The sequence below is a fragment of the Poecilia reticulata genome, chromosome 9, assembly GCF_904066995.2.
Source record: "Poecilia reticulata chromosome 9, P_reticulata-male-v2, whole genome shotgun sequence".
Classification (NCBI taxonomy): domain Eukaryota; kingdom Metazoa; phylum Chordata; class Actinopteri; order Cyprinodontiformes; family Poeciliidae; genus Poecilia; species Poecilia reticulata.
The window spans coordinates 245,358-270,451 of NC_088838.1; the positions used below are offsets into that span (position 1 = coordinate 245,358).

Sequence of the window (25,094 nt, forward strand, 5' to 3'; positions counted from 1 at the left end):
CTGTTAGCGCTGTCAATTATCCTCATTCACTCACTGCTAAACGTGCTAATGGTGGAGAAACAACTTATCATTACAAGAAATCTGCCATCATTGGTAGCTATCTGAGCATACACAGTTTCAATCTGCACAGCTCTGTGCTATGCTAACTGCAGCACGGCACAAATCGAGGGGGAGGAAGGATGAGCAGCACAGATTGTGATTGACAGCACTAAAACTCTCCTGCCGCTGACTGGTTGTTTCTAGCACTGCGAGAAAGCAGAGGACATAGATTTTTCACTGATTAACTCTCATATCATACTGTCACAACATAATGACAGTTTTAAAAAAAATGTGAAAAAAATATTTATATAAACGCTGCATACTGCAGCTTTAATTTCACTCAGGACGGGTCAGGAGGGACGTGTTTTAGAGCTGCTGCGGACTGACTCATCTGTTGTTAAGTGGTAAAAGGCACAGAGACAAGTTAAATATATGAATATGTTGGTAATTTTTTTTCCTTAATCCATTAAATGTTAGTGAAATGGAGGCAAACAGTAGTCTGTAGCTACGCTAATTATGCTAGACGGCTGATAATCTCACAGTCTATCCACCTCTCGGAGAAAAACTGGGTTATAAATTAACACTCTTGCCTTTTTGTCTTTTTCCCTATCTCTATTTTGTTTTTGAAAACATGATTTTATAACTTTTCTTAGCAGCATAGTAACTGCCACAGTCGTTTCGTGACAGCTGTATTCAGCTGCAGCTTTTACTGACTGCAGCTGCATATGTCACCGTGAAGCTCCAAGCAGGAACAAACCATTTCATGCAGATCCAGGGGGGTTCAGGGCAAAAACGGACGTGTGTTTTTTGGTCTGGGAGGGGTAACATTAAACTTTTACTGCTAAAAACAATCTTTGAAAATACAATGATTAATTTTGCATTTGACAGGACCCTGATTTTTTTTAAATTTTATTTCTATGAACAAAATATAAATAATTGAATTGTGGAAGGCCCCCTGCTGGTCAGGGCCCCTAGAATTGTCATCACTTTTCACCCCTTTACTGCGCCCCTGTCTCCAACAAATCTGCATGTTAGAAAAACACATACTTCGGCGATTACAACATCCACTTTAAAAGATGCCAGTGGAAAGAAAACTAGGACAGAATGACTTGCATGACCAGAGGGATTCATGAAAAATTGAATATTTTTCAGTTTCTTGGGGTGAGTTGCAGAGTTTTTATTGTTTTTAGAACACTATTACAACACATCGCATGCCACCGGTAGATCTAGGTCTGCCTGGGGCTGCACTCCTGCAGCTGTGCTCACTCTTGTCACTGTTACTGTGCAATACGACAGTGACATGGCAGAAAGCAGTGGAGGGCCCTGCTGATGAAGTACATCTGTTGCACCTAAAGTAAAATAATTATTCATGTCTGGCTTTCTTCGGGCTGAAAGAAAACATTGTCTAACATGTTGTAGTTATTATATTTTTTTGCTTATCAGAGAGAATCTAAAGCTGAGAAACCCTCCAGCATTTAGGCATTGTTTAATGTCGCGAGAGCTCAGAGTTCACAGACGACTCTGTGAAAAAAGCTATCAAGACAGATGCTTCTAAACTTCTAAAAATATATATTTCTAACTAGATGAAGACAAGTCAAATCTGGTGAGAGTGATGTGACATGATGTGGCAATTTGATTATTTTGAACAGTTCTATGCAATGAACAGTAGGACTGAAGCTGTTCTTTGTTGTTTGACTCAGTTTGCATATATTGCTCTGCTCACTCATCAACTTCTATTGTTATTTTTAATTAATTTAAAATTATTTAATCAGGAATAACAATAACAGATACAATTGATAGAAATGGTTGAATAATTTTTATATTTCATGGTGCAAAAGAGAATTTTTGCTTCTGTGTTTTGAAACGTTTGAACAAATAATAATTTAAAATGTTCTAGGTCAATTCAGCACTGTTTATCTGTATTGGATTGGTACTGGCGGATACTAAACCTCAGATATTTGTATTGGAAGTGAAAAAAGTGGATCGGTGCATCCCTAGTTTGAGGCCACTGATTTAAATAGCTTGCTTAAATTCAATAAGATATTGTAAACCTCACCTTTCCCATTTCTTGGGTCCATGTCACTGAAATCTGGTTTGGCACAGCAGAAGAAAGTCTGACAAGGGAGGTAATGTTAAGAGGTCTTCCTGTTCTCTTCTGTTCAACTCCATTTTTTGGTGGTGGTGCAAATCCCTAAAGAATAGAAAATTTAGTGTCTTCCTCCATTAAATACTTTAGTGGAAGGTTTACATTTTACTGTTCTAAAGGAAAAATGGCACTTACAGGCAAAGGAAAGAGCTTGCCATTGACTTTTATGCAAAGACTGTTGGGGAAATTATCATCTTGTGGACAACTTGTCTCTGCCAAGCAGAACCTGAAAGTTAAAAAAAACATTTAAAATTTTCTTAAGACACATCTTGATATTATGCTAGGCTGTGTCAAAACAGTTTGCAGGCAAGAAGTGACAATATAATTTTATTTATTTTGCTTATATAGTGCTAAGTCTCAATAAAAGCCATAATGGTGCATTGTAATCAGATTAAATTTATATGCAGACTTTCAAGCATATTAATGTAGTCGAGTAGATTAAATTGTAACTACACATATTTAAATTAAACCTTAGCTAAAATAATGTGCAATGAAGCTCAACTACTATGCCAATTTGTCAAATAGTTTTCAATCTAAGGAAATCCAGATGATTTCTATGAAAATATATGAAGACTGTTCTCGTCTTACTGTATGTAAATTTGTCAGAGAGATACACAGTTGATCAATTTAAATGCCACACTGTCTTTTAGATGATCTGTTTTGCACGAAAACTAAAAGTTAAATATCTTTGAAATTTTGAGTGTTAATGCACAAATTGTACTTTAGAAATTACAAATAATAAAATGTCATATTCTTGGATCGTAAAACATTTCCCTAAAGTTTTTACCTTTGAAGTCAGCAAAGTAGGTGTAAACACATTCAGTAAATAATGTGAACTTGGATACTGATTACTTGGCAACTTGAAAGGGGTTATAAATCCCTGACGTTTTACAACAAGTTGCTGTCATATTGCAATGCATGCAGACAGTATCGACTTGCAGAGCAGGACGGGACCAATGTGCTTGAACTTGAGTATGTACACAATAGTGCAATTAATGCATTAAAGCACATTGCACCAACAGGCAATGTGTTGCATGCTGGTTTTATTTTATTAGTTTTGCCAAGTGAGGGGAATACTTCATAATCCAAGCTGCCTCAATGTAAATATTAGAATTAAATTTTTATTGAAAACTATATACATCGTACAACCTTGTGTGTAGCATGCGTTAATATGGAATACAACCTGCTGAATCACTGACAAACTAAAGGTGTCTGAATGACGGGACCTTCTTTACAGTCTTATTAGAAAACCATGTTGTGAAAAGGGGCATTGTTGTTCCCTTCATTACTTTTTGGACAGCTTCATTCATTACTTTATTTTTGGAGGATTTTAACTTTAAAAACCAACTGACAACAGTTTTTGTTGGATTTATGAAGAGTAGCTAAAATACCAATATTAACCTTTACATTATCTTTAGCTACCAAATTTATTTAAAAGTTGCTAATCGCTTTTGTTATTTCGTATTAAATGACAATAATTAATATGAATTAATGACTCGTATAATTCAACTAAAATTCAACTAAGCTCTCACCTTAGTTGAATTTGAACCATATAGTCCCTTCTGCCACCTGGCAGGAAGTCTCTGTAAAACATAACAAACCACTCATTTTAATATATATGATTTCTTCAACAGGTGAAGAAACTTTAAAAAACTGTCCATACCTGGATATGCATACTTCTCGAACTTGCTGTGGTGTTAAAGCAAAAATAAAATACTTTTCTTGATGGTACCTCTGTGCAGTACTTGCTCCTAAAAAATATTGCTGTTGTCAAAAAAGCTATTTACTGTACCTTGACAAAACACATGCTGGCACAACTGCATTTCTAACTATATTACCCTTGTGAAAAAATAAGAAGTATATCTTAAATATGAATATACATTTTTCTGAAATACATTTTTAGTATGCCATCAACTGCCTATGCTTAAGATTATATTAAAAATGTAAAATAAAATGTTTTCTAAACCATACTTTAAATTCTAATTAAATATATTACTAAAATTATATTTTGGATAATCCTTTTTAAAATACACTTTGCTTGCATTTGTAAAAAAAAAACAAAATAAAAATACATAATAATGTACATTTTAAAAATATATTACAAATATATACAAAATATTTTTCTGAAGCAGAAACAAAAACAATACTTGAGTGGAATGTATACATATGTATGTATATACATATCTACATACAGTTGTGTTCAAAATAATGGCAGTCCCACAGTGATTTAGCAAGATAAATCACTGTTTTTGTTAGAATTTCTTCATCTACACTACAAACAAGTTTCTAAAAGGTTTAGGAAACCAACAGACCCAACAGGCATGATGAACTTTCTGCTGATTCTGTGAAACTCAATCATTTTCTGACGTTACTATTAACGTGTTAAAAAAAATAGCAGTGCCGAGTTCAATTAGTGAGGTCATTGATTATGTGAAAAAACATTGGTGTTATACAGGTGACCCTTATTTAAGGCTCAAGGCAACTGTCGCTGCATATGCTAGATGTGCATTTGTCCTTGAAAAACAGAGTACCATGAGTCGTTCAAGACACTGTGAAGAAGAAGAACTTTCTTTGATCAAAAAAATAATAAAAGAGGGGAAAACCTATAAAGAACTGCAGAAAATGATAGGCTGTTCAGCTAAAATGGTATCAAATGCTTTAAAATGGCAGCCAAAACCAGAATGTTGAGGGGAAAAAAGAAAAACAACTATTTGAATGGATCGGGGAATAACCAAAATGGCAAAGGTTCAGCCAATGATCAGCTCCAGGAAGATCAACAAAGATCTGTGATTGGCTGCGAGTTCTGCAGCAATCAGACGACATCAATGAGAAGCCAAGCTACCAGCAGGAAGCCCCGCAAAGTGCCGTTGTGAAAAAATCCATGTGCTGAAGTAAATTCAATTAGCCAAAAAACACATCGACTGGCCTAAAAAGAAATGGAGTAATATTTTGTGGACTAATTAATGAAAGTAAAATTGTTCTTTTTGGTTCTAAGAGATACAGTCAGTTTGTCAGACGTCCTGCAAACTGTGAATTCAAGCCACAGTACACACTGAAGACGATAAAGCACGGTGGTCCAAGCATCATGATCTGGGGAGGTTTCTCATGGTGTCGGTCCTACTTAATGCATACCAGGGATCATGAATCAGTCTGACTACACCAGAATACTGGAAGAAGTCATGTTTTCGTATGCTAAAGAGAAAATACCCTTGAAATGTTTGTTTCAACAAGACACTGATCAAAAAACACACCAGCAATCGAGCAAAATCATCAGACAAACAGAATTCAAGTAATGGAGTGGCCGGACCTTAATCCCACAGAAAACTTGTGAGCTGACTTTTATCACTTGTAGTTAAAAAATATGAAGTCGTGCTTCAGCGTCAAGCATGCTCAAGTATGCTAAGATTCAATATTCTTAATATATTTATTTTTCACAAGGGTAGAACTTGATTGACTTAAGATAAAGTTTTATCAACTCTACTTCCACTTACCCTAATCATTACTGGTACATTCCTAACATTTAACGTAAAGTTAATGTACACTTTGTCCCCAACAATAAAAACAGTGGTCTTAAGTCTTCACATTGTAAATTATTATCCTGGAAAAGATCCCCAAACACTTAAGTACATACAGAACTGAATACTTTCACTTTCAATGAGTGAAAGTGAAAGTATTCAGTTCTGGTCCAGAAGCCCTTCATGAACAAAAAAAAAACAAAACTTGTTAACATTACTTGTCAGACTTCACTGAATAAATAAGGCTGCAATCAAATAGTGATGTTTAAGTGCACTGAACTCACTGAAATGTCACTGAACTCTTGTAAAAAGTTACTCATCTCATTTTTGCTGTTAACAAAATTGGGAAACATTACAGACCTAGACTTGAAGGCTTGATAAGAACATCCAGCACATCATAAAAGGGCAGGGGTTTCATCTGTACATCAGGATGGACAGGGGGAATGAGAGGGGCAGGCTGCTGAAGGTTCATGCTGGTTTTGGCACAGTACCACACTGCTGTTTCGCCTGTCAAGAGGCTGACGTTTATGTTAGAGTGTTGACTCCTGCCAACAGAGAATAGTTGTCAGTACATTCTGTATATAGTCCTCAAAACCACTGTTATAACCTACTTAGCTTACAACAGTGAAAAGAGACTACATAAAACAACATTTCACAAATTAAATATAGATACAAACATTGCAAACCCAGAAAACAATATACAAAGACTTCAATAGTTTTTAGACAGATGTTTTAAGATTGATTCAAGTAGCAATTATAAAGCTAAATGATAGGTATTTTTCTCGAACCTTCATAAAAGAACCACAGACGACGTATATGAATTTTATGGCCAAGCTTTTGCAAAAGGAGAAGACTCAGCAAACTGCTCCTCCAAGCCGTTCACTGAGCATCTGAAGACCTTTGGTTACAGCTTGTCTTTTATTATCAAGTAAAAAAGAGGGAGGATAGGTAAGGAAGACAGCAGAGACAAAATGCTACTGCACACAGGCAGTTTCTAAGGTAGGGAGTATTCCAGTTGAGTAGAAGGCATCTGTGGAAACATAATTCAAGGTCTGGGAAACACAGTTAACTGTTTCACATGAAGACAAACAGGCAGATGGGGCCTCCAGGTCAGTTTAAACACACAGAGGGAAGAGAACACTTTAAATTGAAAATCACAATAATCTATAGACTGAATGTTGATTAACTATTGATTAACATTAGACTGAATATGAACTAAAGTAATAACAAAATGATAATACCAAAAAATCTCTAACACTAATTTTCCTAAAAGCATAAACTGGTACACACCAACACAGGCTGGAGAGGAAGGAAACAACATCAAAGATATTTGTAAGAATCTTTTTACACTAATAAACCTTCAGCCCCTAATTTTAGTCAAATTGTAATATTCTTGGAAAAGTTGTAAATACTTCTTAGAGATGTGTTAAATCTGAAGCAGACATTCATTCTGAATATTCAAAAAAGCACACAATTTGAAGCACAATGATTCTGGTTGAATAAGCAAAAGTCCATATTTTTATTCATATTTTTTTTTATAAATTTCTACCTTAAAGAGCACTGTTTGACTAAATTGTTGGCTGATTGCACTGAATTAACTAAATAAAGAGCAGCTGTAGGCTTTTATAAAGTCTGAGTGGTAGTTTGAACATAGATGCTAATGGTTAACCAATGCATGGATAATTATATAACACACAATATTTTTATTCTGTAGAAAGCATGCCATGGGAAGTTGGTATATCATAAATCTACCCAAACAATATGCCCTGTTGTATTAAACAACAGAGTACCAACAGTATTGAAGCACCAACTGCAGATCAGCAACTAATGGCTTTAAAAAGTTTCACTAGATATGTAAGCACTCATCTTTAAAATGTATAATCAGTTAAACATGTTGTCAGTCCGTCATAAGCAAGTCAAGTGGGGTTTCTTAAGTTTGATATCATCTGCCAAGCTTGAGGCTATAGTCCAGTCAAGAAACAACCTAGCCAAAATATTGCAAGAACTATATGAAAAAAAAAAAAACTCTTTACCAAGTCTGTGAACTACAGCAAATGTTGAAATAATAACTGAGAGATTACCAATAACTGCTCATATTTCCTTTGAAGAACTTAGTTTAAAGGTCTAACAGGGTATTTGCTATTAGCTGGTGAAGTTTTATGTGGGGAATCAAGACTTGATTATAAGATGTGCTTGTTGATGCATTAGGCAAATAGATCATTTCCTTTGTATTGTATTAAGATTGTGCCGCAGACAGACAGATAGATTAATAGATTGATTGATATATATGACATAAACCATAAATCCAGTCACGATTAATTATGGGTGTTTTTTGCTACAATGGAAAGCATGGCAATGGCAAACTACTTTTTCTTTCAGTTCCTTCATAATGCAGCTTTTCCTGCCTTGTAGTCATAAATGCAGAGTCAGTACTATGACATTTACACAATTCATTGTTTACCGCAGGGGAACAAGGGTAAATCAACCTACATTTCCTTAATTTTGTAAAATCTGCAATCAACCAATAACAATGTGAGAAAGTGATCCTGTCCACTAATCATATCTACCTCTGTAAAGATCTGAAAATCAACCACTGTCTTCCATTTGCTCTGCTGTGAAAGAGAACTGACTGACCTGCCCTCAGGTCACATCTGCACAGTTAACAATAGTCACCTCACTGTTAACTGTCAACTTAGCTGAGATATTTAGTGATTTTTCAGACAAAAAATAGATATTAGCCAAAGTCAAAATCAAGAGGTCAGGCTTTTTAAAGATATGGGTACCCTTGTAAAAATCCCAACATAAAATAGCACAGGACACACATCAATGTCTACCAATCAATTCCAATTAAATTTGATGAAAAAAATACAGAGTGCATGTAACCTCTGCATCAAATGGCTTAGACATCTTACACTGCATGTCAGTTGAGAGAAATGTGTTCAGTTCAATGCATCACCCAAAGTTACAGCACAAAGTTACAGCTTAGCTGCTGCCATGTTTAAGTATGCAGATGAAAAAGCCTCCTCTGATGTTCATTTCTGAGTTGCTCCAATTGCTAGAATGAGAACTCCCGAAATATGAATGAAAATCCCTTTCATCAAAACACACGTTCCTTGTAGATCAGACATTTCAAGAATGATTTTCTTAATTAAGCTGAGCAGCAGGAGCTGAAAAACTGACATGATGTCTTTGACACAAGCTGCTGCCATCCGAGGCTCTGGCAGTATCTGTATTATATTCTCTGTTGTCGGTTGTCTTGGTGTTTATTTGGAGATGAAAACCACTGGAGTTCACAATTTCTTTTACATGAATATCATGTTTGGATATGACTGGTGTTTCCATCATTTGTTTTATAATCAGAATTAGAATTGACCTCAATACCATCTTCAGCTTCTTTCTGTATTTCCCTGTCGTGATCAAAGATAAGTTCAGGCACCTCCATTTTATTTCTGCTAGTCATCTACTTAAAATCTGAAAACGACTATATCACGTGGAAAGTTTTAGGATTTCCTTGCAGATATTATTTATACGTTTACCACCTCTTATGCTGAGTGTCCACTCAACACGGATTAAGTTTGCCCAAGGGAAGAAAAGGTTCCTGTCCAGTCTTCATAACACCTTTTTCTCTTATGAAGGTCAAACTGACCCAGCAGTTTGCAGCCCATCACAAGAAAATGACCCATTTTCATCTTAGATACTCATCGTGGTTATTATGCCAAGCAGATGTTTCAACCAGAAAATATACTTTGAATTTTTTTTTTAGATTTTTAAACTTTATAATGGGTCAATTTGACCCGCAGCACAACAGGGCGGTTAAACAGTTAAATCGGTCGACATCAGTCCCAGAGGTTTGTACTGAGTAAATGGCTGCTGGTCATTTCGTTCTTCAGCAACGTTGTAACCATCCTCTTACTTTCTTGCATCAAAGCTTGTCGTTTCTGGGCTATTTCATAATTGTAGCCTGCTATCGACAGCATTAGACCCATAAAAATGCAACACAAACATCTATGATCAACATTTCCTTTGTCTACTCCAATAAATATTCAATCACTCCACAAACCGGAGCTCGTACATTAGACAATAGTAATAGTAGTCCCTGTAAGGTGTTAGAAACTATTTTTAATTATCATTTAATGCAATCATACGAGTCGATACTGTTATTTAGAAATGTAAAAAAATAAAAACTATTAGTAAGCAGGACATTTTCAAAATATAAAACACAAAAGAGCTGCTTTGTGAAAAGTAAAACTGTTAGCATAAGGCTATTCTTACAAGTGTTTAAGATCTGTAGTACATTGAAACTCTATGCTATAAATGTCCTCCAACCTCTTCAGTTCACGGTGTTATATTTTTACAGCTTTTCTACCTTCATAGCGTCATGAAAAGTCAAAATAACTAAGATTACAATGCCTTTTTGTTTTCGCCTACCTGTGATCCCCCATTTTTTGCCATTTTGTTTTTCCGGGTCAGCATTTCCGTTATACCTTAGCTCATTTGCGCATGTGCTAAAAGAAAATACTTCCGGTAGGGTGATTTTTTTTTTTTTCCGTAGGGTGTTTTTATATTTTATTCTTTTTTTTACATTTCTATGTAATCGTAAAACATATTATATAATTTAAATACAATCACAAAAATAAAGTTAAAAACAGTTTGGTTGCATTTCGCTAAACTGCTTTGACTGACATTTTCTGAAAACAAAAAATGTATCAAGTAAATGTATATTTGTGTACCAAACGTGAGGAAAACTGGAGTAATAAATGTGTATTTCCTATTGTGACTTTGAGTACAATCACAGTTAATAGCGAGTGTTAGAAGAACCTTAAATCCTCCTTTTACCAAACCTTTACACAGATATGTTTGTAAGAATTAGCAAAGGCACTGCTTCCAAATTAGAAACATTTTATATGATTCATGAATTCACAGATGCCCTGATTTTAAGGGCATGAGTAATCACAGAGAGTTTATTTTATTATACAAAATAACAAAATCTTAAACAAAGGTTGATGCTGCTCCTACGAATATTTAGTTTGCTGCTTTGGGGAGAAATATTGAATAAGGAAAAGAAATAACACCCAGGTGCTCCCCAACAAAAACACACTCACACAAAATCACTGGAGAATACCACAAAGGAATAAAGCTCCTCTTCCACTAGTTTCTTCAGTCTTCTTTCTTCTTCTTTTTTGTTTTATGGCGGTTGGCAAACAACTTATAGGTGCATTACCGCCACCTTCCAGACTGGAATATAGATGAGATGTCCTACCACTATTATCTTCCCATAATACCTGACTTCCTAAGAAAACTAAAGATGCTGTTAAATACTACATCCTCAGACGATCTTTGCAGCAAATTTTTAATATCTAAATGATCTTTTTTTTATTTAACTCTCTGATTAACACCTCTCTTTCCCGACTGTACTTATTATATTCTAGAAAAATATGCTGCACTGTTTCCGACTCTCCACAATAACTACACAAACCTGTACTATGTTTATTAATTATTTTCAGAGTACTATTTAGCCCCGTATGCCCAAACCTTAATCTGGATATAATATCCTCTTCTTTTTTTATTCCTCTTACCTTCCCTACTTTCCCCTACTGTTTTTTTAATGCTATAATAAAATCTTGCTTTTTCTTCTCTATCCCATAATTCCTGCCATTTCTTTTAAATATATATTTTACTTATACTTTTTACCTCATTTCTGCTTATTTTGATATTTACCTGAACATTATCCCTTTTTGTTGCACTCTGAGCAAATTTATCCACCAACTCATTTCCTACTATTCCAATCTGAGCAGGAATCCAAATTAACTTAACCCAGGATCCATATTTTTTAATTCTAAAAATTGATTAATATTCAATATGATATCTTGTCTCGTTTCTGAATTCTGTTCTAAAATACTTATTAATGCACTACTTGAATCTGAATAAATCAACATTTCTTTCTCGTTTCCTCACTCCGTTCTAGAGCCATTAATATTATAGCCATTAGCTCACCTGTAGAAACTGTCAATCTGTCTGTTATTCTTTTATTTTTCATAATATTTAGGTCCAGAATTATAAATGCTATTCCAATTTTATCATTTATCATTTTAGAAGCATCTGTATATATTTGTAAATATTCAGCATATTCTTTATTTATATATCTTTCCACCTCTTTTTTTCTATTTGTCTACATTTCCCCAATAAGCTTAAATCAACTTCAGGTTTTCCACTTAATCAAGGTGGAGTATCAGGAATATTCACCACAGGACTAATTAAATAACGATGTATTCCTATCTTACTTATCTCATTATTTATAATCCATCCAAAACTATTAATTCTCTTATTTTTTACTTTTTCTTGACACGGTTGTAGCATAGCATTTGGAGGATAATTTTCTTTATGCCCTTTAACATTTGCCCAATGGTTTATGGCTAGTTGTTTTCTTCTGAGCTCTAGTGGCATCTCACCCAATTCAGTTTCTTCAGTCTAAATGAAACCGTCCCTTTGAAATGAGTCAGAGGACTGAACACGACTCCCCCTTCCCTAAACCCAAACAAAATTTTAAAAAATAGTTTTAGTCAATAACTACCCAGAATAAATAATCCTACCTAAAACTAAACTAAACTGAAACTAAGCTAAACTGAAACAGTAGCAGGCCAACCTCCTGAAGTGAAACCAGTCAAATGATATGATCGATCCCAACAGGACTGACTGCTTTCCAATATTTGGTGGACGTGGCCGACATTCTCAACAACGCCCTCTAGAAGTGGCTCTTAACCTTTTTTGAGGTACCGAACCCATCAGATTCATATGCGCATTCACTGAACCCTTCTGTAGTGACAAATAAAATGATTTTTTTCCAAATTCAAGATCGCTAAGTCTTCTTAAAGGTAGAGTCTCTGAGAACAGTTCTTCAAAATATAATCAGTGTTTTCAGCACAGTTGAGCTGACTGTCCAGGAACGACCCAAGGTATTTAAAATGTGCCAGTTTCAACAAGTTGACCATCGAGAGAAACTTTAAGGTCTTGTTTAGGTCATTTAATTAGCTCTACATTTCTTAAGAGAATGAAAAATTAATAATAAATAATAAAGACTTTGCGGAATTCTGATTTAGTAATGTAATTATATTAGCTGTGTTATCGAACCCAGGTTAAGAACCACTGATTTAACCCTTGTGTGTGTGAGAACTGAGGCAAAGATTTGTGGCAAATGAAACAAGTTTTACTTGTGTGGAGTCAGTTGGACCCCATTTCTAAACACAAGGGTTAAATAAATCAGCCCAAGCTATCCTTTGAAAGAGAATCATGAAATATAATACACTTTGTGTAACTTCTCATGACCTACCAAAAGTCTCTGTAAATTGCATCTGATCAGTGTCCAGATGCAGTGTTCTAGCTCTTCCCCACTAGAAGCAATTAAACAATGGGGATTTCTTTGTTTAAATAGGAAACAACTTCTCATCGAAGTGGACAGAAGTCACATGTGGTGTACCCCAAGGTTCTATTCTAGGACCCCTCTTTTTCAATATTTATATGATCTCATTAGCTCAAGTTATAACCTAAAAGACTTGCAGGTAAATTAATTTGTTTCCATTTTATAGAGGGCAACACATTATTTCAGGCAGCTGAAATATCCATCCTCTCCTCTTCTCCTCCAATAACTTTGGGAAATAAAAAGCACCTGTTTCCAAATTCTCAAAAAATATTATGTGTGATACCATACTAGACATTTCCTTAATCCAGTAATATCATATTTTACATTAGAACGGGATTTACCAAAAGTTTACACTCTGATCTTTTCAGGAAGTCTTTATTTTTGTGCCCTGCTATCGGCCAGCTTCCCTCCTCCTCCTTTATGAGAAATGAAAAATTATAAATGCACACAACGTGTTGGAAACCTGTGTTTGTTGACTGACTTTTATTTGTCAGGTTTACGAGACAAAAGCTGAAAAAAGATCGATTCACTTCGCGTTTAAAATAAAACAGCGTAAAAAGACCTCCACACAAGACCTCGTTTATTTATGTATGTATTTTTATTTTGATAGCTGCCGATTAAACTGAAAGTTACAACATTGACATGATTATATGAGTGGTTTTACCGAGAAATCGATCAGAAGCGCCGTAAATATGGTCAGATCCGCTGGATCCACCTCTCTGGTTGCAATGCGCGCTCCCGACACAGGGGGACAGAATTTCTCAGGGGAACAGAATTTCTCAAGACCGGCCCTGAAATCCACAGAGGATTTCATCCTGAGGTTCAGGAGGGAGTCAGAAAAATGTTTCGAACCACAAATATGGAACAAACGTCCAAAGAAACCGCGAAGCAGCTGAAATACTGAGTTCCTTTAACCAGGCTGAAAAGCCACCTGACCTGTTCAGAGCTGAAGTAAATGGTGCATGAATGAATTTTACTGTGGATCAAAACTTTTCAGTACGTCTCTTTTGTTTATCGTGATCAGTTTGGATCATGTAAAGCACTTTGAGCTGCCGTGTTGTTGAGACGTGCTGACCTGCCGTCGGTGTTTCTGTCCCTGCAGGACGTTGAGCCTCGTGGGGATGTGAGAGTTGTGGTTCAGCACCAGGGCAGCTCTTCAGGTGGGCTCCGGGTCGGCCGCACTCAGGGTGACCCTCACCAGGATGGAGGCTCCTCAGGCCACAGAGGTGCTCAAGGAGCTGCTCTTCACCATGGCTGACAGCTTGACAGTCTGTCTGTTTGTCCTCTTCTTCCATCCTGTGGCCTCTTAACCAGCTGACTCTGCTTCAGTGGACGGCTGCTGCATGGCTTCCTAACTCAATTGGAATCACAAAATTGAATCTCTGTGCTAGTTGTGATAAAAGAGGAGGATTCCCGGGAAAGGGTTAGAACCTAACCTGGGTCCACATGGGATCATGTTTTTCCAAGTATCAATCTGCATTTACAGAGTTATATATGATTTTATTGTTACCACTTATTCAGTTTTTGGCCCACTGGGACATAAACAGTTACTTAGTTTTATTTGATTTTTTTTTATCTAACCTGTTTTTCACCAGAAAAATTCCACTGAGATTGAAAATGTCTTCTGCAAGAGAATCAAGACTGGAAACAGCACACAGATCTTAAGTTAGTTTAATGTGATATTTAAATCAGAGACTTGCCACCAGAGCTGTGTTTTTATAATGTTTCTTGAAATATCAAGTCTTTAGAGGCATGAAGGGAAGAATACATATCTCAGAAAAGACAGCTGGACCTAAAATCTGACCACAATAATGAGAAACGGCTCCGGCACAGACACCATGCAGCTGCAGCTCTAAGCAGGACACAAACATGGTACTCATAAAACAGGTAAAACAGGAAAAAGTAGCAATCCGAGTCCTTCTGTCAGTGTTTGGAGTTTCCAAACCTCCTCAGTTCCAGTTTGACTTTATTTTTGCTGATTGTGTTGAGTGATTTGATAATGTCCCAGCTCCTTTTCTGGAGATGTTTCTGAGAGCATCAGTTCTCCAGATTGGATGCAGGTTTTTATGGTTCATCTTCCTCCAGGTGGGAGCTCAGCTGCAGCGATGCCCAGCAGGTAAAGCCTCTGTCCCATCCCAGGGCCACAATTTAGGAGGTCAGAAATGAGAAACACAATTTTTGGATTTAAAAGAAAACAATCTATAAACACCACAGACTCTATAACTATAAAACAATGAAAAGATGCAGGAAGACCACAGGGCTGAATTCCAACCCAGGATCTTCAGGAACAAATTCATGTTTGGGTTCCACTGAGGCCTTCAGATTCTTCTGAAAAGAAGTTGGTCAGCGGTGCAGGTAAAACGTTTGTTTGTTTGTTTGTTTTTTTAAATACCTTATTTACATCAGATATTGATATTGGCCCCATTTTCATACTGATTAATCTCTACTAATCTCTGGAAATACTCTGTATGTTTTTCACTTAGAAATTTGATGCGTTTATTTATTTTAGTAACTCCATTTGCAAATTTGTTTAATGTGCCTGTACTTCATGTATGTGAATTTTTTTATTTTTTCTAACCTATTGACCAATGAACAGGTTTTATCTCGTGTTGAGTTGGAAGAGTAATTCTTGATGTTCTGATAATGTAGTGAGGGATGAGAAAACAATAAATCACGAACATTTATCATGTGATTAATTGATTTATTGCTTATTGTGAATTTCAGTCTGAAAGCTCTCCTTCTTCAGATCTGAACCCCGACAGCAGCAGAACGGCGCTGCGGCTGCGACCAAGCGGAGGCTTCACTGATCAACCCGGCACCAAGAAGTAACGTTCAGTCCAACATCCCCGTCTGTTAGCTTCTGTCTGTCTGTCTGGATCAGCAGCTTCTGCTTTTTTTGCAGAAAGGTGAAGCAACCGGCGTAGCCTTTGATGATGAAGTCTGATTTATTTTTATTAAAACATTTTTTGCCTTTTAAACCCACGTAAAGTACCACTGATATTGTAATTTTATTAAATGTTAATTTGGATTATAATAAACTTTATTATAAGATACGTGAAATAAATACATGGATTATGACATTAGGTGCCGTCTCTTACAAAAGGTTCATTCATGCAAGTGTCACATGAGCCATCACTCATACACAACATGGGAAGTGTGGGTTCAGTGCACATGGTGCATTCATTGTGCTGCTGGGTAGAAACTGTACTTCACTTTGTTTATCCTTTAATTAGGTGTTACGACTTTAAATAATAAAAGAAAATATAACATAAGATGCATGTTACGACTGGCTCAAGGTCATAACAAAACGGGAGACCATGCAGGGGTAAAGTGTAGAAAAATGAATATTTATTACCAAAAACAACAACTGACTGTGGATATCAGTATTGGTGTAATGCAAATGCTTGGATGTGTTGTATGAGTGCATATGGAAGTGTTGAGGTGCCAAAACAAAGACAAACTCAAATGTGCAAAAGGAGGGGAGCTGAGGCCTGGCAACAAAACACCACAAGCGTCAAGCGGCAGAGTGGACGCTGAAGGCGACCAGAAGATGGAGACAGCCAGGTTTAAGTACTCTGCGTTCCCAATCAACCTGATCAGCAGCACCTGTAAAGGGGAGGAGCACAAGGACAGACAAAAGCAACACCTGCAGCGCAGCCCTTAAGGCCCAGGGCCGCAACATGGGTCATGGTGTTCTTTGTTTTAGTTACATTCCGTTTTAAGTTCAGAGTTGTGGTGAATGCTGGAATTGTAATGTAAAATGGAAATGAAGAAATGAAATAAAAATGACAAGCAAAATTCCTGGTGTACTTGTAGTCGAGCTAAAAATTGAAGAAACATTCTAGACCTGAAGGATCATTTTGTGCCATTTGCTAGGATTCATGTTAACGTTTCTGTGCCGGATCACTGGTGACTTGTGACAAGAGACACAAGTTGTCAATACAATGACTGGAAAAATCTGAAATTCAATTTAATCTTTTTCCAGGACTGGATCAGTACAGAAAAATAAAATATGAAAATAGAAAAATTTGTACTTACAGATTTTATTCCCGTTATGTTGTATTCTCAATTCCATTCTTCTTTCTGTACGACCTTCTTTTCCTCTGGTTTCCCGTTTTTATTCTTTGCATCTTTTGTGTCCTTCCTCTTCTCTCTGTCCTTTGACTCCTCTTTCCATTCCTCCTTTTCTCCCTCGTCCGTCTACATTCATTTCTTTTCTCATGTCCTTTTTGTTCCTCCTTCCCTCAACATATTTTCCATGAATTCATAGTGAAGTTTACATTTTATGCTAAATGGGATGTAAAGGCCTGTGAACTCTAAACATTTGACTCTCGATGTTCAATATGAAATATGTGTGAGAATGCAGTGACTTGATTCTGGCCTCACATTTTGATTGGTGAGTTTCTAATGTAGCCAATAAAGAAAATTGACCATGTTGCTGTCTGTGTGAATTTACACTCTGAAAGCTTTATTAGGAACATCTGAGCAGTCTGAACATGGAAAGTTGTGTTTAAATTTGCTGATGTGAAAACAAGACAAAATCAAGAGCCTCAAATGAAAAAAATCTACATTTCTGAGCACAAAAGCTTCTTTAGCAAACTGAACATTATCCAGCACTGCAAAGCCCAAAGTAAAGCTCAACAACATTAAGGGCCGTTGGGTGACTGTTCCTTTATCTCAGGGAAACGACTGTTTCTTTATTACAATAAAATGCTAACATAAAACATCACCCAAATGACAATCTGCGGATTCTCATCACCTCCAAATACAAGTTTTGAAGTTCCAGATTTCAACCAATCTTTTTGTAAATGTTTGCATAAATCTGCTGCTGGTGACATGAATTACTGCCCTGCTAGTCAAACAAGTTGATGCTGATTGGTGGTGCCATGCAGTTAGTAAAGTATAAACTCATTTCTGATGTCCTAGTACTAGAAGTCCATGTAGAAAATGATCTGGTCAATAAACAGATCACTGGTACTTTCAATTGATCTTTTGTTCTATGAACTGAAACTAAACCAGTTTGTGATCAGATCATCATAAAGGCATAATAACTGAACACACCCAGTGTGTGACTAATCGAAAGTCTCTACTTTAACATCTTCAGCATTTCTAAATGCATGACTGTGAAGGTCTCACCACAGCATTTCATTCAATGCTTGGCTCATTCTAGACTTTGAATGGGCCAGATGGAACACTTCTGAGTTTTCTTCTTCTGTAGATGATCTGCTGTGTTTACAGTCACTGACTTGTGTCAGCAGTGGTTGATAAAAGTTATGGTCAAATATCTCTGTTCTCACCTGCTCTTCAGGTTTTGGATTTATTCAACTGTAGTTTTGGGTCAATATTTCTAAAGGTTTTTTATGAACTTTAACCTTTAGCATGCCAACTGAAGTCTGAAGAGTCTGAGGTGGGCCTTTTCTCGTGGGCTTGGCAGGTTTCCTGCCTCAACTTTCTTTTTCACATTAATGATTGTTAATGATTGTTTGGAAATGATCAGAAATCTTCCCAGATCGATCTTTTTCTGCCTGGTGAATTAATGGACATCTGATTCTTCCTTGCTGATGGTTCCCATGGCAGCAGTGAGGATCAACTTACACACCACTTCTGTAATTAGATTTAATAATGGTAAAACTGATTACTATAGTTATATGTTTGCATTCAAAAGAATGAAGAACTAAACGGATCTATGATTTAACAGGAAAAAGTTCAGAGCTGTGACTTCAGTCAGGTGATCAGACCCACATGTGGCCTTTTCAATCAGATTTTACAATAAAATCAATACAAGCTGACAATGCCCCTGTCTGCTCACACACCTTCAGACAAAAAAAAAATCTAAAGGTTTCAAGTTTAACGATCACATCAGAAAAATACCAGTATTTAAATATTAAAACCAAAATCTGGGACTGGAAAGGTTTGTGAAGGGAGGAATGAAACAACAATTCTGAACAAGAGGAATCACTACTTGGTTTAACAAAACTAATGAAAAACGTTTAAATCCACATGTCAGCAAATAATCAAACTTCTGCTTCCTGGAAATATGCTTATTTTTTCTGTCTTTTGCACATATATATAAAATGCATCACAGAAATCTTGTAACTAATAAACATTAAGCTGAACTTAGTTCCAGTAGTAAATATTGTGGACTGAGTTGGTTTTAGTGTCACAGTGCTGGTGGAGCGCTCGTCGTCTCTCCAGGTTCAGATGCAGTAATTCTTTACTTACTATCGGCACTACAGCAGAAAACTTATAGTCCACAATATAATGATATGTCTAAAGCAGAAAGGAAAACATTTGTTTGACACAGAGCAAGATGACAACAGTGCGCCACCATCAGGACAATAATCAAGCTGTGTGCACGGCCTCTAGGTGACTGACATCAAAAAGATCCGCTGTTGTTACAATATCCAAAATAAATCATTCTTCCTGCCACAGAAAAATAGACTATTACATTTTCTTCATGACTGCATGCTCTCAAGACAAGCTAAGTTTGGTGCGATGGTTCCAGTCTGGTTGCAGTCTGGTTCCAGTCTGGTTCCACTCTGGTTCCAGTCTGGTTCCAGTCTGGTTCCAGTCTGGTTCCAGTCTGGTTCCAGTCTGGTTCCAGTCTGGTTCCAGTCTGGTTCCAGTCTGGTTCCACTCTGGTTCCACTCTGGTTCCAGTCTGGTTCCAGTCTGGTTCCAGTCTGGTTCCACTCTGGTTCCAGTCTGGTTCCACTCTGGTTCCAGTCTGGTTCCACTCTGGTTCCACTCTGGTTCCAGTCTGGTTCCACTCTGGTTCCACTCTGGTTCCAGTCTGGTTCCAGTCTGGTTCCACTCTGGTTCCAGTCTGGTTCCACTCTGGTTCCAGTCTGGTTCCACTCTGGTTCCAGTCTGGTTCCACTCTGGTTCCAGTCTGGTTCCAGTCTGGTTCCACTCTGGTTCCAGTCTGGTTCCACTCTGGTTCCACTCTGGTTCCAGTCTGGTTCCAGTCTGGTTCCAGTCTGGTTCCACTCTGGTTCCAGGCTGGTTCCAGTCTGGTTCCACTCTGGTTCCACTCTGGTTCCAGTCTGGTTCCACTCTGGTTCCAGTCTGGTTCCAGTCTGGTTCCAGTCTGGTCAAAATAATCTGCAGAACCAAACAATCGTTCACATCTATCCAGGTGTAGCTGCATGGCAGCCACTCATACATTCAGGAGAAGCTGTGGGTGGAGTGACCCTCCATCCTGGTCCTGCAGCCACCACTGTCCCCACCCGCAGTCTGCAGAGGTCCAAATGACCCCCGGGGTCAGAGGTCACTCTTTAAGCCTCAGTGGTCCAAAAGAGTGGGATCAGTTCAGTCTCACTTAAGGTTTTCTGTTTTAACAGAGGGTGTCTGTGTTGAAGGAGAGCTGCACCTGCCACACACACACACACACACACACACACACACACACACACACACACACACACACACACACACACACACACACACACACACAAAGGGAAGGTTGGTTTTTCACAGAACAGCAGTCTGCTGTCAGCAGCAGGATCACTGGAGACCAGGACCTGTTTTAAATTGATCATCAATCGATTATCCTGACGATTATTTAGATAAAATGAATTGGCACATTAAGCAGATTTTTCATTTAACCACATAAGCCTGGCTTATACAGTATTAGAAATACATTAAAAGATACAAATAAACAAATAATTCAATTCTTCTTTAAAAATAACAAAATAAACATTTTATTCCGTAAAATTCAACAACAACATTCCTTCAGTGAACGATTGATCATCTGTAGCACAATATCGATCTGCAGATAAAAAACGTCGAGTTGTTTCTGCTTTACATATCATCCCTCAGTCTGGGCCTGACCTGCTGATGACCTGCTGATGACCTGCTGATGACCTGCTGATGACCTGCTGATGACCTGCTGATGACCTGATTCATAACTGGACAACAAAAGGTGCTAAACAGGAGATTTGATTTGCAGAATTTTAACCAGGTGAAGTTAAAAGTGCCATTTGAAAAGTTCTTGGTTTAGAAAGAGATTTACAGTTTTGTTTTGTTGTTTCCATCTTTTGTTCAGTTCTGGCTTCATTTCTGCTCTTATAGCTCTTTCAGCAAATGGCATCTTTAGTTTGTTTACTTTAGTCAACAGTCAATATCTAAATGAGATTATTATTTCAATAATGGATTAATCACAGGGCTGCACAGTGGCGCAGTTGGTAGAGCTGTTGCCTTGCAGCAAGAAGGTTCTGGGTTCGATTCCCAGTCTTTCTGCATGGAGTCTCCATGTTCTCCCTGTGCATGGTGGGTTTTCTCCAGGTACTCCGGTTTCCTCCCACAGTCCAAAAACATGACTGTCAGGTTCATTGGTCTGTCTAAATTGCCCCTATGTGAGTGTGTGTGTGTGTGTGTGGTTGTGTGTCCTGTGTGTCTCTGTGTTGCCCTGTGACAGGCTGGTGACCTGTCCAGGGTGACCCCGCCTCTCGCCCAGTACCCTAGCTGGAGATGGCCACCAGCAACCCTCCTGACCCCACTGAAGGACAAGGGTGTTAGAAAATGGATGGATGGATGAATCACAGTACAGAAGCGCCTGCAGCTGTTCACACTGCGTACATTGAGATTTTCCTGTAATTGGATTTTTTATTATCTAACCTGTTCTTTACTATTAACACAATTATGGAGAAAAAAAGATCTTTTGTGTCTAAACATCTTGTCCGTAGAGCACTTCAGTGTGAGTCTGTGGGGGTCAAAGGGCACGCCAAGGCCGAAAACTTATTGGTCAGTTTACTTTTGTTTATTCGGTGGCTTGGTGCTTTTTCTGTAGCTAAAACAGAATGAGTGGATTTGAACCTCCGGTCTTAGAGGAGTTGAGTGAATCCTGCCTGAGTTTTTTACCATATGTTCGGTTCTGGCAGGTCGCTGGTTTAACGCGGTTTTTTTGTGCGTTTTTGCAAACTGAAGATCTGACAGGTCACCCAGTTGACTGACCATGTCATCTGCGCTAAGACTGCAAGTTAAACAGTTAAATCTAGTTGAAACTTTGCCAGAAGAGCAGAAATGAAGCAAACATTGCTGCTTCACCTTCTCCTCCTCTGAACGTCTGACCCCAGCGCAGCCTGGGAATCAGCTGCCTCCTCTTTCCGTGGATCTACTGAGAGCTTCATGAACCACGTGACAGAATATCCAGTTCTGTCGCGTCGCACACAGGTAGGCTTCACTTTCATGTCTATTATTTAGTATAATTTGTAAATGAAAAAAAGCAGATCTAATCTGCACATTACGCCTGTGGCCTGTATTTGTGTTTTTTAGGTTTGTGCAGGTTTTGTGCAACATGCACATGATGTGGCTGTTTATCCTCCAGTAACATCCTGAATCACCATTTCTCAGAGACAGCATTTCAGCTGCAGTTTCAGACAAAATACTGTGAGGTGATTTATGGATTATGGACTGAGACAGTACCAGTGGCCCTCCAGACTGGGCTAATGGTGCTCAGTGTTCCAGTGCTCACTATGGGCTCCGATTCATCAAGACTCCGTTTAGGACTTCCTGTCCAGGTGTTTTGTTTGAGGACAATCAATTAACCCTGCTATAGAGCCAGACACTCATTTCACATAAAAAATTGTCTTTGACACAAATGAAGATTTCATCACAAGTCTTCAGTCAAAACAGCTACATATTTTTCTCAGTATTTCTTTAATCTAACTCTGGCATAAAATGCATTTTATATTTGGATATACCGTTTATACATTTCTTTGTAGGACATAGACCTGAAGATAAGCTGGAGCAAAGCTAACTGCTGCACAGACAGTAAGGTGTAGCCTTCCTATGCTAGCATGCAGAGAACATCATGCTTTAATAGATATCAATGTTTTGTTTTCTTTTTACTTAAATTACATAATTATAAAACACTACCATCACGTTGGTTGTGTTTTACTACCAATGTGATGCATTTGCACTTGTTATTTGACAGATACGGTCTGTAGTGTTATTACAGACCGTAATGATTACAGTGATACATTTATTATCAGTTATACATTTTTCCCTCTAAAATGTATAACTGATAAATGTCCCTGCCACATCTCAACTTGCTTTGATGAAAAACATAGTGAAGTAATCAGTTCATTATTGCTCAATAATTAATGAAAGTCGTGGGAGAAAGTAAGAAAAGTCATTTATTTGCGTTAAGTGGAGCCACAAGCCGCTGAGATGTTTGGACTACTGAGAGCTTCATGAACCACGTGACAGAACATCCAGTTCAAAGAGCCAGAACTGTCTATGCTGCATGTTTCTACAATCAGCAGTTGAAAAATTGTTTCAAATCCAGTTTGCATGTACAGGATGTACAGTCAGATTCAATAAATTAGAAAATGATGACGCTTGTTTGTCAGTAACTTTTGAAAGTAATCTGGAAGCAAGTATTAAACATATTATTAAGCCCACATTCACATTTTTAAAAATAGCAATTTTTATTTGTCTGATGTAATATTCTAATTTTAAATGTCATTATTTCATTAGCTGGAAGTGGAAAATCAATATAATTAACAGAAATAAACTGGAGTAATTACTAATATGTTTCACTCAGTAATAAAAGTTTCTAAAATAATTGGACTTTTCATGAATTGAGTGAAGGTGTTTCAGATGGTGAGGTGCTGTTTGCTCATAATCTTCATCTGTTTTTCTGTGAACGGCCTTGAGATAAACTCTGACGTTACCTGCTGCTCTACAAACTCTACAAACTACAACTGAACAAAGAAGAGATGCAGATAATCTGTTGTTGGATTTTGGTATATCTGAGATATTACTCACCCTTTCTTCTTCAAAACTGATGAGTCCTTCATCATCATCACTTTCGAGCTCCTCTGGAGCCTCACTGATCAGAGAATTCAACTCTGTGTTGGCAGGCCGGACTTTCAGGAAACTGAAGATGCGCTGCAATGGGGACTGCCCGCCACCAGGGGGCAGAACCTCCTGCTGCTCCAGGTTGTCGCTCTGCTTCTTGGCAAAGTTAACAAACACCTGGACAGGAAGGAGGCAGCGGTTAATTCAGCTGTCCCCATTAAACTGTGGGACGCAGTCTGAGAGGACGCACGTTGTCCAGGGTGGTTTGACTGACGGAGTAGTCCTCAATGCCCAGGACCTCCACCACCTGCTCCATCTTACTGAACACCTGGGCCAGGGAGATGCGCTCAGACTTGAGCTGGTACTGGACCTTGGTGTGGTGACGCTCCTGGGAAGATGGCAGCAGATTAAAGGAAGCACCTGTACAGGTTTAGGAGTCGGATGTTCTGGCTGCTGGCTTTTACCTTCAGAATGGCTTCAGGGAAGTTCCTGTTGAAGAACCGCACCACCTCCTTCACATTACCGCTGCTTTTAGTCCTCACAGTTATCATGTAGCCATCCCCAAATCTGGAATATGACCACAGAACAACACATCCTTCCAGTGGTAGCTCGCTTCCACCAAACCACCGATTCATCATTTGAACTTCCTAGCAACAAGCCGTCATCTGGAAATTCAATCTTCATTTTCTCAACTCTCTCTCATGATGCTCAGATTACCAGAGCTTGTTAAACAACATGATCTCTTGTCAGTACGTTGATTTGATTGATTCAGTTTAATTCACTTTATTTATGCTGCCTTTGCTTTTTATACTGTGTTTGAAATAATCAATTCAGCTTCTCCTTTTCTTTACGTCAGCTATTTGCAATTTCCAGTAGTTCTTGTTCCTCCAAAGCTTCTGCCCTGAACCTGTCAGAATTTAAAATAGTGATATTAAAAATAGGAAAGATCTTTGTTTGATACCATAAAATAATTGATAATATCCATAAAAAATGTAGACATGAATAAACCTCAGTCAGATTAACAACTAATCAAAATGTTTCAAACATTTACGTGGCTCGTCTGTTTCTCAGATTCTTTCTTTGTTTTTGAGGCAAACTGCAGCAGGTCAGCTTGAGTCCAGACAAACTAACTTTATTTGTTCTGCTCTCATCAACAAAAATAAACAATTAGC

At 37.7% G+C, this 25,094-nt stretch overlaps 2 protein-coding genes and 1 long non-coding RNA gene across 9 annotated transcripts in view; 1 reads left to right on the top strand and 2 right to left on the bottom strand.

Annotated features, from left to right (window-relative positions):
* Positions 1 to 10,200, bottom strand: part of pias2 (protein inhibitor of activated STAT, 2) — a 57,661-nt gene extending 47,461 nt beyond the window's left edge. For 2 of the 3 annotated variants that reach the window (XM_008402246.3, XM_008402247.3), the window contains exons 1-6: positions 10,129 to 10,200; positions 6,061 to 6,245; positions 3,849 to 3,936; positions 3,718 to 3,768; positions 2,321 to 2,411; positions 2,096 to 2,230 (exon numbers count right to left, since the gene is read on the bottom strand). In XM_008402246.3, coding sequence (XP_008400468.1) covers positions 2,096 to 2,230; positions 2,321 to 2,411; positions 3,718 to 3,768; positions 3,849 to 3,936; positions 6,061 to 6,245; positions 10,129 to 10,142 — 564 coding nt within the window. In that variant the 5' untranslated portion in view covers positions 10,143 to 10,200. The remainder of the gene's footprint in view (positions 1 to 2,095; positions 2,231 to 2,320; positions 2,412 to 3,717; positions 3,769 to 3,848; positions 3,937 to 6,060; positions 6,246 to 10,128) is intronic. The other variant, XM_081611160.1, reaches the window with a different exon arrangement.
* On the top strand, positions 1,054 to 17,487 carry LOC145552970 (uncharacterized). The gene is made up of 2 exons (XR_014089119.1): positions 1,054 to 1,200; positions 14,220 to 17,487. It is a non-coding gene; the product is annotated as an uncharacterized LOC145552970 (long non-coding RNA).
* A 69-nt stretch (positions 17,488 to 17,556) lies between these two features.
* abca2 (ATP-binding cassette, sub-family A (ABC1), member 2) overlaps positions 17,557 to 25,094 on the bottom strand; it is a 154,602-nt gene continuing 147,064 nt past the window's right edge. For 4 of the 5 annotated variants that reach the window (XM_081611158.1, XM_081611157.1, XM_081611156.1 and 1 more), the window contains exons 46-49: positions 24,387 to 24,489; positions 24,173 to 24,310; positions 23,890 to 24,099; positions 17,557 to 20,488 (exon numbers count right to left, since the gene is read on the bottom strand). In XM_081611158.1, the coding sequence (XP_081467284.1) occupies positions 20,453 to 20,488; positions 23,890 to 24,099; positions 24,173 to 24,310; positions 24,387 to 24,489 (487 nt within the window). In that variant the 3' untranslated portion in view covers positions 17,557 to 20,452. Of the gene's footprint in view, positions 20,489 to 23,889; positions 24,100 to 24,172; positions 24,311 to 24,386; positions 24,490 to 24,672; positions 24,830 to 25,094 lie in introns of those variants that run through there. The other variant, XM_081611159.1, reaches the window with a different exon arrangement.